This window comes from Rana temporaria, chromosome 1, assembly GCF_905171775.1.
Source record: "Rana temporaria chromosome 1, aRanTem1.1, whole genome shotgun sequence".
Lineage (NCBI taxonomy): Eukaryota > Metazoa > Chordata > Amphibia > Anura > Ranidae > Rana > Rana temporaria.
In genome coordinates this window covers 140105113-140121782 of record NC_053489.1, presented here as the reverse complement: position 1 = coordinate 140121782, position 16670 = coordinate 140105113, and the positions used below count along the sequence as shown (strand labels likewise).

Here is a 16670-nt window from a genome sequence, read left to right as displayed (position 1 = left end):
TTAAAACCGCTACAAAAAAGGCAATACGACAAAAAAATGCTGAAAAACTCACGCTACAGCTTTTTAGAGCCAACATTACTGGCTTTTTTTTTTAACGTCCAGTGCGCATTAGGCCTGGTGATCTGAACATTTAGAGTGGGAAGAGTAGAACAGGGATTGTCTTTGCAAAACAGGAACAAATTTAGAGAGCACAGAAGCTTGCATACTATTTATTCATACTTCAACATGCCAATGATTGAACTTGGAATGTAGATGTAAACCTGCAATCTTACTGGTTTGTTAAACCCACAAAGTGTGCAGGCATGCCTGTATGTCTCAGGAGGGTTTTCAAACCTACATGGCAGACAGGCCATGTTCTCCTCTTATCCCACGGAAAAAGTCCATCACCCAGAAAAAAATAATCACAACTCTGTGCTAGGTTCAGGAAATTAGCAGTCATTAGATTCCATGATGCCGATTTTCTCTACAACTCACTATTACTGTAATGCAGTAATAAATATAGGCTTGCTCACTTCATTTTAATTTTTATTGCTGCAGTACGACGATGACAAGCACATATTCAACCCACAGCTCTATTACACAATACAGTGACACGGCTCTTCAGTAGGCCAACATACGGAATACTTGTTATTTAGTGCCTAAATATGTTGAAACCAGTGGATCACTATGATGGCCAGACAGCAGTTTCGGGAAAAACTCATATGAAAGAGGTGATCTGGCATAGTTCCCTTTTAATATGAAAGCACATTTTGCACCATTAAAGAGGGACTCTAGACATAGCAAAGATCAAATTAAACTGATAGATTATTAGGTTAGCCATACAGTTTAGTTTCTTATGGATGTCATGTGTAACCAAAGCTTATAAATTAGTTCCTGGTAGTAACGGAGCCACTGCTGTGCCAATGGCCTTGCATTGCAAACATGCATACAAAAAGTTGATGGATCTTGCGAATCCCGCTGGTAAACAAGTGCGGCAGTGCTTCCCACTATGTAGGCATTATCAAAACCATTTGAATAAAAAAAAAAAAAAGGCATAGACACCACACCAGCTACCATCCAAATTATAATTGATTATAAACAGTTAAAAAGTCGTAACAAAAAAGTATAAAAAATAAAAATAAAAAAAATCACAAAAAAGGACCAGTGCCCCTCTTGACCAAGGTCAATCCACCAGAACCCCCCTGAATGCCCACCAGCACCCATTGCCCAACCGCCCTGTCCAAGATATTGCCAACAATCTGCTAGTGGCAGGATCAATAACACAATAGTGAGAACACGCATCTGTTCCTACAGCACCATTCTCCGATTGGTGAACAAAATTATGTGGCAAATTGTTGACCACCACTGATTTGTTAGTGTAACATGGCCCTAAAAATAAATGTAACTGCAAGCTGGAAGGGAAGAAAGTATATCAACTGGACCTTGGTAAGGCTTTCTTCCACCCAGTATATGGATTACCAACTTGTACATTTAATTTGGTAAACTCTAGAATATTTTGTTGGGGGTTAACGAATTCCAGCAAGAACAAAAACAAAAGAAAGAAAAAAAAACCCCATCCCAAGACCATCTTTTAATGGTCAGCAAGGTGACAGGTCTTGCATACAATACATAAATCCCAACGAAAAAATAAAACTTAAATATAATTTAGGCCGTCACAGGCTACATCGGATAAATAAAACAGAAAAAAGGGCTTACCTTTCAGCCGCTCCAACAGATCAATCTGGCCTGAAGAAGCCATGGCTTCATCGTCGATGTTTCCTTGCAGCTGTTTGAGAACATCCTGTAACAAAGAATGAAGTACAATCAGAACCCCAATAACCAACATAGTGTTGTCATGGTACAGTATGAAACAAGCTGCAAACAGTCCTGCAGTCTCTGCTATCTGTGGAGATGCAATGGCTCTGAAATGGGATCTCTCTCAGTCTGCTTCTGCGGGATTCTAAATTACACACTAATATAAGATATTGAAGCATTGGCACCAAGCCACAAAAGTCATTTTACTTCAATACTGATCAGCAAGGCATATTTATCAGTGCTCTGAATGGTATGGTCAATGTAACCTTGACTGGCTCAGAAGATTATGATACAGATATTTATTATTCAGCAGTATGTTAAAATGGTTCTAAAGGCAAAAGTTTTTTTTACCTTAATGCATGCTCTGCATTAAAGTAAAAAACCTCCTGTGTTCAGCTCCCCCCCCAGCACCCCCTTATACTTACCTGAACCCGATCACAATCTATAGCAGTGGCTTTCTCCATCCTCACTGGCCATGGGGGCAGCAGTGGGAGCAATTTGTTTCTATTGTGGTCAGTAACAGCCTAGGAGGATAAAGCAGGGGACAATGGACAAACAGCGCAGCTCGGGACTGAGCTGGCATGCTATGGGGGCACTCAGAAGGGAGGAAGAACCAGGAGTGGCGACAGGGGGCCCCAGAAAAAGGAAGACAGCGACTGCTTTGTGCAAAACCTTTGAACAGGCCAGGCAAATATAACCGTAACAACCACTTTATTTAACAAAAAATCCCTTTACAATTACTATAAACATTTTTATAGACATACAGAAGATTGTGCAAATCTAACTGCAATTAAGTCAGTTTAAATCATGTTTTTAAAATTCTTTATATAAATCCGCAGTTTAAGGTGTAGAGCACGTATTGGTATTTTCACATGCAGGTGGGGAAAACGTAAAAGTACAGTAACACAAGGTAATAGCAAAAGTGCAAGTAACTGTCAAGCTGCCAAACCTGCCTGTGGGGAAAATACTCTGCAGTATGTGTTACTAAACCCACAACAGTAAAAGCAGTCTGTATATGCAGCATAGCATGCTTGTCATACTCACTGTGAAACTTAAGGTGTTAATCCTTTGTATTGTGTAAAAAGGCTGTTTTATCATTTATTCACAGATCCCCCCCCCCCCTGCACTGTCCATCTGGGGAAGGCCAGCTAACAAAGGCAGGGTAGCCAACATGCACATGCTCAGTTGTGTCTTTTATGCTGGGGAGAACAGTTACTTGTTCTCAGAGCTAGCCAGCTCACATGATATTGACATTACACATGTGGGTGTGCATACAGGCAGTAGTGAAAATCTCCTCCTTCCTGAACTCTCAGCACTGGAGAAACTGCAGTTTATCAGGTAACCGTGGTATACAGATCATTCAGATCATGTTAAATTCTTATTATTAAGTAAGAAGTTATTATTACACGATTTATATAGCGCCAACAGTTTATGCAGTGCTTTACAATGAATAGGGGGGACAACACAATTATAGTACAGTTTAATACAAAAGGTACAGGAGAGCCCTGTAGAAGAAGTTAGAGAAGTGCAGTATGGGGAAAAGCCTGGGAACAGAAAGCAAGGCTAGGTAGGCGGTAAAGAAGAAAGGAAAGCACAAATCGTGCTGCGTGGACACATAGGCTAACATGCAGGGGCATTAGACACCCCTAACAGCCATGTTAAAAAAAGTACAGTGTGCATGAAGCCTAATGCTTAAATAAAAAAAAAAAAAAAAAAAAAAAGTATAATTTTATACGTTATTTTATGTAACTGCATTAGGTGAAAAAAAAATCATTGTTATATGCTAAATTCTATTTCTGTTTAAGAAAACAGTTGTCAGAAATAGTTATGTTAGGGCCGTCTCACATCTGTGCAATGCGATTCAAATGAATGGGCTGAAATCGCGCCGACTGCACCAAAAGTGGTGCATGTATTACCTAAAATAATGTACAGCAATCAGATCACATAATACTACTGTACCACGTGATCCAGTGCAGGCAAACACACTGCATTAGCGGCATGCATTAACACTGACAGTCACTCACTGCAGATCGTAAGTGTAGTGGGTTTCGAACCGCGTCTTGGTATGAACTGGCCCTTACCGATATGCAACCATCCAAATACCAACTTTGTTCCACTTCTGCAGTAGTTATGACTATTCATCTGTTTGTGCAAAAGCTTTCAAAGTGTTTGTACTGTCCCACAGAAAAATGGTAAGACACAGCTGCAAACCGACACACGCTGAGAAATGTGTACTGTCGTTATTCTGCTAGATATTTGATGCCTGCAGTTGTCAAAAAAAAAAACTTTTTTTTTTATTGGTTAAGAATCATGGAAGCAAAGCAGCGTAGACAATCCTGGTTTGTTCAATCAACATCAGTACAGGCATGGAAAAAATGTTCTGCTGCATTTTTTAGGACTTAAATGTCAACGAGCAACCTGGCAATAGTGGCAAAAATAACTAAAAGTGAGGTCACTGGTAAAATCTACATTCCCACACACTGCCAGGGCTAAAATTCTAAACAGAAAAGACAAGTTTAAAAAAATGCCGATACCTCTCTTTCCTTACTTACTCCTAAATTCAGTGTAGTTGAGGAAATCTACATCCAGGGTAATGCATGAAAGCTGGTTGATGGAGATTATGCAAAACTTTAAAAAAGCATTTGACTGGAGTTCTTGTAGACTGAAGAATTGGAATCCCTGTTAGGTTTCGATTGCTTTAAAGCTGACCATACATGGATCGAAATACGTCCAGCTCAGCAGCGACCAACTGAATTTTGATCCATGTATGGGCAGGTTGTTGGCAAGTATGGTTGCACTGAAGGTGATCTAAAAATCGACTTCTGTAAAACCAGCCTGTTGGATGTTCCCGCTATATGTATGTAAACAAGCAGGTAACCATCAAAGTGCGGGCACAGCCCCACTGACAGGTAGGATTTTTAGGTTTCCTGGAGTTCAGATTTAAAGCATCCCGTCGATATCCCTCATTGATGTGGCTTTCAGTTGGGATGACCGAGGGTGATTAAGTGATGTAGTCTGTGCCCACACCAACCAGTTACCTCTACTTGATCATCACACTATGCAGTCTAAAAGAGCCAGAGAGGACCCCACCACTAGACAGTCAAATAAAAGGCATCCATGTCACCCAGGTAGTGAGCTGAAAAGGGACCCTCCTCTTCTGCAGTGAACAATTTAGAAGACCTGGGACCCAGCCTGTCACATGACCATGTTTTTTTTTTTTTTATTTCTTTAAAACTAACAGTAATTAGAAGGGATTTAATGCACAGAGTTCCATCTTAATCAAACACCTTTTGCACAGCTGGAAAAGTTGGCTGTATCCAACCTGTGTCGAAAACCATTGCTGGCATCAGGATGACTTCTAGCACTCAGCGTTGTACAGGTATGAGACTACTTGTACAAAACAAACTTTTTAATGCATATAAACAGGCTCATTTACAGAATGACTGATGATCAGGCATAAACAACATTTGTGGACATAAAAAGTCTAGAAGTCAACAACAGTCATGTATCAACTCTTAAATCTGAGCAAGACCAATATGCAATACATGAGGGACGTTTATTGGAATAAAAAGGATTAAGAAAACATTTCTAACACATTGGGGTTTATTTACTAAAGGCAAATCCACTGTGCACTGCAAGTTCACTGCAAGTGCAGTGGCTGTAGTTCTGAGGGGGACATGCAAGGAAATTAAAAAAAATAACAGCATTTTTGCTTGAACATGGATTGGATGATAGAAATCATCAGAGCTTCCTCTAATTTCAGATCTTCCCCTCAGATCTACAGTGACTGTACATGTAGTGCACAGTGGATTTGCCTTTAATAAATAACCCCCAGGGTCTCCAAAGGCTCTTGGTCCTGGTCATGCGTGAGTATAATCTAAACACAACAGCAGGGCCATTTTATACAGATTGGTCACTAGAGGGAGCAAGAGACTCAAGTGACATTTCATGCACAAACGTTCAGAAAAAGTATTCACAGGTCCGTTGTAAAATTACACCAAGACAGCGAAAAGCATATAATAAAAAAGCAATAGTATTATTTGTTCATCAATTATTAGCCTATTTGCTCCTTATATACTAAGCTTGCGGAAATGGAGCCCACAAAATAATCTTCCTTCAGACTAAAATATCCCGATTCAAAAATACTTCAAGTGATTGTTAATTAAGGGGGAAAAAACGAACATTTACTAACATGTTCTGTGCAAGAGTTTTGCACAGAGTAGCCCCGATCCTTTTCTGGGGGTCCCCTGGCTCCTCCTCCTCAGGAAGTGCCCCCCCTATGGAGAGCCAATTTCCATGGGGGCATCCGTGTAGGCGCGCTCCCAAGTCCTGCTGCTGGTTTATCGACGTAGAAAGCAGGACTCAGCCCCGAGACAGCTGCTGGGCTCGTGCTTGTCGCTGCAACGATCAGCTTCAGGTAAGAGAAAGAAGGGCTCTGGGGGATAGCTGTACACAGGTGTTTTTTTACCTTAATGCATAGAATGCATCAAGGTGAAAAATCCTGAGACTTTCCAACTCCTTTTAGTTTACATATGACCCGGAAAACCAATTCTCCTTTAAATGAGAATAATCCTGCCTCTACGACATTTACAAAGTAGCTTGGTTAAATATTTGATTTGGCTCAACAACGTGCCAGTGTTCTCCATTTCCAGGGACAGTATGGTGCTTTCTTTGTTTTGATTTCTTTTAGATTTGTCCTCAATAATGATTCGGCTTACTTAGATAAACATATTAGTAAACATATAATTTGCTGCAATGTAACAGTGATGGTCACAAGCTAAAACAATCTGAATCAAATGGCCCACTAAGTTTTTAAGAGAGAAGTTTGGCTTTTTTTTTTTTTTTGATAGTCATACCTTACCTTGGTGGATGCTGCATCTGTCCCCCGGCGTCTTTGCACCGAGAACCAAGCCACCGAACACCGCCGATGGCTCGGTTCTCACTCCTCCCCGAGCAGTCAGAATAGCTTCTGCACTACTTCTCTGCGCTCATTGGAGCGCTGAGCTGCGCAGGAGCGGGGAGCAGCCGTCTCAGCGGGGAGATGAGACTGCCATCAAGGCAGCTGGCGGAACCTAAAAAGCTCAGGCTGGACTTCTCCATTAACTTAGCAACTATGTACAGTAGGTTATATTAAGAAAATGTATTTAAACTCTCATTATGTGGCATAAAAATGTAATATTTCAAACAAGTTCTAAAACCTCAATGCGGTATTAAACCCAAGAGGAAATATCTTGCAGCTCACCAATTCTCATATATGGTGGCTGCACTAGTTTTCTTTTAATTATTTATGTAAAACCTACAAAAAAAAATCTACTGCACCGAATGTTACCCAAGAGTACAGTGGCTTCCACAATTCTCAAGGGCAAGTGGTTTAGCACAACCAGGACTCTTTAAAGAGTTGGTCACCCAGGCAAAGTGAGCAAATTGGGGTGGAAGGGGCTTTGCAAGAGAGGCAATGTTCCCTCTGACTGAGCTCCAGAGATCCAGTGTGGAGATGGGACAAAGTTCCAAAAGGACCACAATCACTGCAGCCCTCCACCAATCTGGGCTTTATGGCAAAGTGGCTAGACTGAAGCCTCTCCTCAGTGCAAAAAAAAAAAAAAAAAAAAAGGCATGCATGGAGTTTCCAAAAAAAATCCTTGTAAGGTGGAACACAATTCTCTGGTCTGAGGAAACAAAGACTGAACTGTTTGGCCTCAATTCTAATGTTGTCTGGAGGAAATCTGGCACCGTTTCTTCACCTGCCCAATATCATCCCAACAGTGAAACATGGTGGTGGCAGCATCATGCTGTGGGGGTGTTTTTCAGCAGCAGGGACTGGGAGACTTGTGAGGGTTGAGGGAAAGCTTAAAAGACACCAGTCCATCCAGTTGAACCGGTATGTGTATTTATATGTCCAACACTTCCCATATCCCTGTATATTGTGTTTACTAAAAGGTGCATATCAAAAGTTTTTTTTTTTTACATTTCAGATACTTTCCACTGACAGACACCACTATTTGTGGAAGGGAATTCCACATCCTAACTGTTCTAACAGTAAAGAACCCCTTACATCAGTTTAGGGTTAAACTGCTTTTCATACAACTTCACTAAGTGACCACGTGTCCTCTTGAACAACCCGAGACTGAACAAATTTTCCCCCAATCACCATTTATATATTTGCCATCATATCTCCTCTTAAGCATTTCTTCTCTAGGGAAAAATTAGCCTAATGAGCGTAGACTTTCCTCATAACAGAGATCCTCCACCCCCCTTATTAGTTTAGTTGCCCTTTTTGGAATCTCTCAAGTTCCAGCACATTCTTCCCGAGGACTGATGACCAGAACTGGACATCATACTCCAGATGTGGCCAGAACCAGAGTTTTGTAAAATGGTATAAAGTGCTACGCAAACTGTTGGCGCAATATAACTCCTGCATAATAATAATATTCACATTGATTAAAAAGGGGATATGCTGGAGAGAGAAAATTCTGCTGGCCTTGCTTGCCGCAGCTTGGCACTGCATGCTATTGCAGAGTATATCATCAACAAATCCTTTTCCAACCTCCCCAGAGGTTCTCGCACTAGCGTGTAGCTTGCATTCATATTTTTAGCTCCCAAGTGCAACATTTTACATTTCCCTACATTCAACCTCATTTTCCATGGAGTTGCCCACTCCCCTATTTTATTGAGATCTTCTTGTAAAGTAATTTTTTTCTAAATGTAAAGTTATTTCCCTGCTTAGCTTTGTATCATCAGCAAATACCGATATTGAAGCTCTGGGGCACCCCACTCACACCATTCAGCAGTCATGGTATTCATCACCACCCTTTGGACACCTTCCAACATTACAATGATCCCAAGCACACAGCCAAGACAACACAGGACTGGCTTAGGGACAACTCTGTGAATGTCTTAGAGAAGCCCAGCCAGAGCCCCGACTTGAACCCCATTGAACATCTCTGCAGAGACCTGAAAATGTCTGTCCACTGACAGTCCCCATCCACCCTGACTGAGCTTGAGAGGATTTGCAAAGAAGAATAGCATTAAATCCCCCAATCCAGGTGTGCAAGGATTGCCGTGTCATACCCAAAAAAGACTTCGAGGCTGTAATTGCTTCCAAAAGTGCTGAGTAAAGGGTCTGAATACTTACATACACATAATATTTCAATAGTTTTTTCCTTTTTAATAAATTTACAGACATTTCTAAAAATTCTAACTCTAATTTTAACTTTGTCATTATGGGGTACTGAGTGTAGATTAACCACTGGACCGCCAGAAGATTTACCCCCCTTCATGACCAGGCCATTTTTGCTTTGACAATTGCACGTCGTGCGACGCTGTACCCAAATAAAATTCATGTCCTTTTTTCCCCACAACCACAAACAGAGCTTTCTTTTGATGGCATTTGATCACATCTGCGGTTTTATTCTTTGCTATATTATATATATACACACACACACACACACACACACACACACACACACACACACATATATATATATATATATATATATACACACACACACACACACACACACACACACACACACACATATATATATACACACACACACACACACACACACACACACACACACACATACACACACACACACACACACACATACATATACATATATAGGGCAATATGTATTCGGCTACATATTCGTAATAAAAAAACAATAAGTGTATATTGATTTGTTTGCGCAAATGTTATAGCGTCTACAAACTATGGGATATTTAAAAATGTTTTACTAGTTATTGGCTGCCATCAACGGCTTATGGTGGTGGACAAAATCGGGCATGGACACATTTTGGGGACCAGTGACATGAATACATGGACTAGTGCTAAAAAATATGCACAGTCACTGTACTAATGACACCGGCAGGGGTGGGGGTACCATCAGGGGCAATCAAAGGGTTAACGGTGTGACTAGCCTGTGATTCAGTGTAGTGCTTTTACTATTGGAATGCATGGATCGGTGTTCCTGCTTTACAGGAATATAGGATCCATGCCTTCTGTATTCACAGAACGGCAATTATGACTTGTTTACATAGGCAGACTGCCGTTCTACCTGTGTAATGAACGATCGTCGGGTTCCAGCGGACAGAGAGTCTGCCGTACCAACCGATCAGCTCCCGCTGTGTAGAATCACAGCAGGAACACACACCTCAGACCTGGAAGTGTCAGATCATGTACTAGTTACGTGATCTGACACAGAGTGGACACAGTAAATGTACAGTGGGCGGTCCCGCAAGTGTTAAAAAATAAAATAAAAATGTATTTAAACCAACTGTAGTATCAGGCTGTGATATAACAACATTTTAAATCGTGAAGGGGGTCACTGTATGTAGCAAGAAAAACACAGTGGTGATTAAATACCATCAAAGGAAAGCTCCGTCTCAAAAAAAATAAAAAAAAGATACAAATTTCACATGGGTACAGTGTTGCGTGACCAATTGTCATTCAACATGCTCACATGGGCTCCACCCTTATACCATCTCTCCCCCCTCCCTCCTTTCTTTCTTTCTTTCTTTCTTTGCCCATCCCAGGCAAACGCTCCTCTTCTGATCTTTTCCATTCTTCCTCCTCAGCACCTCCCACCTCTTCATGCTCCTCGCTCTTGCCCTAGTACTTAAAGCGCACGATACCACCTCCTCCAACGCTGCAGAGGTGCCCACGATAGCAAATATGGAGCTCTCCTTATCAGGACTTTCTGTTCCCCATTTTTTGGAAGTTTTTATTTCACGATATCTGGTTATGCACATGAACTGTATTTCTGTATTATGGTGAAATTATTTTACAGACCGCACCCCACTTCACTTTTTTGCTAGAGTCCTAGTGTGATGGACTTTTTTCCCTTTGCTTCACTAGATTAGTATACGTCAGATTCCTAAATCAACTACTTACTGTCTTCTAATCTATTAAGCAAAGAGGTGCATCAGGGCCTGTGGAACCTCCGTATAAGATTGGGAGCCGTAGCCAGACCCCCTATGGCGCAGGATGGCCTGTAATTTTTCTTCAGCATTTGATCCTGCTTGAGCACTCACCTCAGCACTTAGTGCAATGCGTATAGTTAGCCCCAGGACAATATACAGGTCCAGGGCCATGGTACCATTCCTATAGAATCCAGACCCAAATTTCTCATTCTGGGGGGGATACCCACTGTGATTGGTTACGTCTGGACCACAATAAGGGTCCAGCAACATGGACCGGTTGCAGTGTACTCCCCCACATGGACACTCTTACCCCATTTTCCCTCCCTACATTTTCCATCCATGTGGGAATACCCACATGGATAGGCAGAAACCAGGCGCAAGGAAACTGCGGCAAATGGTCAGGTGAACAATCCCTCTGCCAAAGACCTGTCAAACTCTCAAACCGCGGCAATGCTTCCCACTGCACCTGAGCAGGACCCTATTTTAACAATGGTCTCTGCATCCAATTCTAGCTTAAGCTCTGGCACACACCAACCAGCCTACTTGGCCATGGCAATTTTTGTCAGATTCTCTTGAACAAATAAGCAGCTTTATTACAGCTGTCTGTAGAGAAAGTGAAAGGTCTTCTGTAGATTTTGAGGGGAATGAAGAGGGCCCTAGTTAGTTTCTCACACCCAGCCTCTCATACACCCGACATAATGGCTTAACAAAACATGCTTGCCAATGTAGATACAGTGCCTTGAAAACGTATTCCGACCCCTTGAAATTTTCCACATTTTGTCATGTTAAAATCCTAATAAAATACATTTACATTTTTGGTTGTATGTGATAGACCAACACAAAGTGGCACACAATTGTGAAATGGAAGGAAAATTATAAATTATTTTCAAAACTTTTTATAAATAAATATCTGAAAAATGTAGTGTGAATCAAGGGTATGAATACTTTTTCAAGGCACTGTATGATACTTCTATTGTGAGCAAAAACCTGGGCATTGTCGCACTTTATTCTCCTCCTTGGAAGCCAAGAGACCTGCCAAGTCTAAAAACACATTACCCATTTAACAAACGGAATGGGCAATTTATGATAATTGGGTGAACCCTGAAAAGATTTTTCACCTCTAGATATATTGCTGAGCGCTATACAGTGGAAAAAGTTCACCAAAAAGTGGTCTGTTCCAATACTTTAATGCGGTATTATAGCCAAAACCGAAAATGTATTATACTGCAACTTACCAATCATTAAATGTGGCAGCCGAATCAGTTTTATACTCCTTGGCTTCCCCCCCCCCCCCCCTGTTTTCACTTGGTGACCTGACAAGTAACACACTTCCAGTATTAGCAAGACAAATCTGGAGGCATGAGAACAGGACAGCAGCCATGTCAGTTTGGGGGAAGGGCAGTGTTAAAGATACTAGCAGATTTAAATTCACTAACAAATTTAAGCCAAGCCACAGTTAACACTTTATAATCCGTTACAGCAGTTTTTTTTCCCCTTTTGGGATAAAGGTTTTGCATGAACAAATTAAAGTGGGTCATTTTAATTACCCTCGCCACTGGTGGGTGGTTTGTCTCATCCATGTAAACGGACACATTCTGCTGGAGAGCTTGTGCCTCAGTGATCATATGTGAACAGTCACCATTTTAACCTCTTCACGACCATGCTATAGCCGAATGATGGCTACAGCCTGGTCGCACATTGCCGAGAGGGCGCCATATGACATCCTTTGTGATGGCGCTTTTTTTTTATCATTTGACAAAATGCAAGTAAATGACCAGAAGATAAATCCAAAACAAAATCAATATTTGCTGCGATAACCCTTTGCCTTCAAATGGCATTAATTATTCTAGGTACACTTGAATAATACAGGGGTCGACAAATCCCGGGCGCCAGGTCGCCATGGCGACTAGAAATAGTGTCCTGGCGACTTGGCTTGAAAGGTGGGCAAAAAATAAATACATTTTGTGAGCTGGCGCCATCTGGTGGTGAGCCGTTGGCATTACACATTATTACCACCAGATGTGTAAGCTGGCGCCATCTGGTGGTGGCCGTTGGTATTACAAGTTAAGCATTACAAGTTAAACAGCAATTCTAATGTAATTTTTTTACTATTTTCACTGCCATCTTCTTCCCTCCAATTAGAACCCCCAAACATTATATATATTTTTTATCCCAACACCCTAGAGAATAAAATGGCGATCGTTGCAATACTTTCTGTCACGCCGTATTTGAGCAGCGGTCTTACAAGCGCACTTTTTTGGGGGAAAATTACACTTTTTTTAATTAAAAAATAAGACAACAGTAAAGTTATCCCCATTTTTTTTATATTATGAAAGATAATGTTACGCCGAGTAAATTCATACCCAACATGTCACGCTTCAAAATTGCGTCCGCTCGTGGAATGCCGACAAACTTTTACCCTTTAAAATCTCCATAGGCGACGTTTAAAAAAATCTACAGGTTGCATGTTTTGAGTTACAGAGGAGGTCTAGGGCTAGAATTATTGCTCTCGCTCTACCAATCGCGGTGATACCTCACATGTGTGGTTTGAACATCGTTTACATATGCGGGCGCTGCTCACGTACGTGTTCGCTTCTGCGCGCAAGCTCGTCGGGACGGGGTGCGTTTTCTGGCTTCTAACTTTTTTAGCTGGCTCCTAGACTCCAAGCAAATTTGTCAACCCCTGGAATAATATATAGATGGATACTGACGCCTATAGTGAAAGTAAAAAGAGAAGGGTTGCTGCACCTGAAATTAGTGAAAAACTAATGAGGAATGATGATGCGATAAAGGGCGCTCCCCATACAATTGATTAAAGTGCAAAGAGTGATCTGTGCAAATAATATGTATGCGTTTGTAACCTTGTTTAAAGGTGTATTAGCAAATTGCTTCACTTTGTGCACAACTGGTATACATGTATAGTCTATAATTGCTCAAAACAAATATGTCATAAAAAGAAGGATGATTACGCTCCAAACACCGCGTGAAAAATAAAATCCGTGTTCCTGAAAAAATTTGTGACTTTTCACCCAAAGTGACAACAAAATGCGCTCACCAGATGGCTCTGGCCAGCAAGTGACCATAAAGCATGAAGTAGCTCCTCAATCCCTGGAAACCATTCAACGATCTCCTCCCAAACGATCGTTCACATGTGGGGTGAACTAGGTCGAATGAGCCCGGGAACAGCCAGATCAAATCCTTAGTATCAATCCTCCGCTTCAATCACCCAAATCAAAATAAACGCAGCTTGTTTACAGGTCCTTTTCTTATGAAAGTGGAACGCATCAGCAGGTAGGTTGTTCTAAACATCTTGGAGGACTAACCACAGATCTGTGGATGTAGGCAGCCTCAAATCCTTTCGTCGCTTCATGTAATCCCAGACAGACTCCATGATGTTGAGATCAGGGCTCTGTGAGAGCCAAACTATCACTTCCAGGACTCCTTGTTCTTTACATTGAAGATAGTTCCTAATGACATTGGCTGTATGTTTGGGGTCGTTGTCCTGATGCAGAGTAAATTTGGGACCAATCACACCCCTCCCTGATGGTATGGCATGATAGAACCAGTGTTTGACCAGACACTGATAGAAGTCACAAAGACTGCTATATATTGCTGATGCAAAAAGTTGTTTTAGCAGTTTATATTTACTAAAATAATTGCATTTTCATGGTCTGTGTACTGTCGCAGACCAGATATAGTAAATGCAGGGTCCTGGGTTTAGGAACGCTTTAACCAAAAATGTTAATGTCCATATTTGAATAATGGCAGAAGAGGGCAGAATTTTCAGTGCTTCAAAACCACCACAAGAAGCCTGAAAATGCACATAAGGCAGCACAGAGTACCTTGGAAAGTTTATAAATGGCAATGCATTAAAGCGAACATTTAAGAGCTTCTCAAGTTAACTGAACATTTTTCACCAATAGAGATCATTAGGCAGCAACCGCGATCTTAGGATGGCCATGACAGTAAATGGTTTGGAGTATGAACATTCATTTGAATTAGGTGTTTTCTGGCCTCCTCAAGGCTGTAATGCCCGGTACACACAATCCGATTATCGGACGAATGATCGTCCGTTTTTTTTGTATGCTCACGTCGAATCTGATGAGTTTACTAAAGTCACGAAAATTCTCGTACGGCAGAATAAAAAATCGGAAGTGATGTCATGTGTTGTAATGCATTTGTATTGCATTTTCGAACGACAGCTGTACGGATTATACGAAAACCGGACGATCTGGCATCATACAACATTTTTTTTCGTGCATGTCCGATAAATAAAAATCGGATGAACTGTCTTGATCGGCTCTCGGAAGTGCTGTACTAATGATCCGATTGTCGTACGATCGTTTCGAAAGCGGCATTTTCCGTACGATTTTCGGATCGTGTGTACGGGGCATAAATCACACAGGGAGATTTTCTAACTTTTTCCTTCACTTACACAAGAGAACAATCGGACATCTTTGGTCAACTGTAATAAAAAGGTTATCTAGTTTTCACTGCAGACTTGAGATTAAATACACGTTTGAATATTGAACACATCACAAGCAAGGCTGAACAAAAGCCAAATCAATAACCTATTAAACAAAAGGGATGCAACGCTTGGATAGAGGGGGTCACTAGAAAATGTTTTTTTCATAACGTTGCTCACCAGTGAGGAAACATAATTCACAATATATTACCAAGAACTAAAAACACTACAAATTCGACCAGCAGTCAATCGTGCAATTGTCCCACTGAACAACCAATACAAATGCTAAAGTAGTGGTTGTCTGATACTAAAACATTAGAGCATGAAAGATCACAATGAACCTCAGCAGTGGCTGAACTGTTCAATACATGCCCAGCAGGAAAATGAAAATTCAACAAAGAGCTTACGCTGAAAGCTGAGGGGGCTCAGTAAATTGGTTCCAGAGGAAAGGGTCTGTGCTTCTGAATGCCACCTAATTACACTGCTTTGTTGCCCCATTTTAATTTTCTCATGGTGAAGTACACAACCAACAGCTCTTCAGCAAATTTAAACTACAATTCCAGTACGGTCTGTAAAAATCATTACGCGCACGTGCTCACAATATGTACCCAGTTTACACTTTTGAAATTGACCAGTTGAAAAGGTCTGAGGGGGAGCAACTAACAAACATGCGTTGCAGACAACTTCTTACACCTGGGGTGCTCAACCTACAGCCCACTACCCCAAACAAGGAAAGCACATCCCCCCATGCTCTGGGATGGCGGGTCGGCAAGCCCAAGTCGCGATCAAGCTCATCGACATTTAAATAAAGCTCTTTTGCATCTTCCATGGGAGTGCGGCTATCCGATTGTTCCATTTACCCGATTTCTGCAGCAGTGAGGGCATGCACCCCTCTTAGAGATTGTGCATGTTGCTGACCCACCTGTAAGCAGTGGGATATACTTTAATAAAGCACCAGGGCCTTCAACGTTAAAACTAGCACAACCAATGGAACTGTATCCACAGGAGGGAGCAAAGATGTTTTCAGCCCAAATTTCTGCCCATAACCCATAAGAGGCAGGGCGTGTACAGTAACCCCAATGGAAAACCGATGGTGCAGGCACAGCGCGCTCTCGTGCCACACAGACCTAGTAAGTGCCCAGTTTTTAGTAGTTAACCAAAATTCAACTTAAAGCGGACCTTCAGCTTCCCAAGGATGATTCGGCCTCTTCAGCCTTCTTTCCGCCCTGCCCGCCTCTTTATGCACGCCACTTGCCTTAGGCAAATGATGCCCACACTGCCTGCTGTGCGGCCTGGGATATGTAAGTGACTTTCATTCATTCAAGGAAAGTAGGAGGGGACAGGCCTATCAGAACATCATTGAGAGAACATGGCAGTGCAGGACAGAGCTGTGGCAGGGCATGACAGGATCTCAGCGGGACAACGCTGCATCCACTGGATGGGCGAGTATCTGAAACGTGCAGATACCACATTCAGGTAGGGGGGCCAA

The 16670-nt window shown here is 41.7% G+C and overlaps 1 protein-coding gene across 5 annotated transcripts in view; it reads right to left on the bottom strand.

Moving 5' to 3' along the window:
* The window catches only part of APC (APC regulator of WNT signaling pathway), a 167037-nt gene that overhangs the window by 65803 nt on the left and 84564 nt on the right, over positions 1-16670 (bottom strand). For all 5 annotated transcript variants that reach the window (XM_040343463.1, XM_040343453.1, XM_040343480.1 and 2 more), the window contains one exon: positions 1696-1780. In XM_040343463.1, the coding sequence (XP_040199397.1) occupies positions 1696-1780 (85 nt within the window). The remainder of the gene's footprint in view (positions 1-1695; positions 1781-16670) is intronic.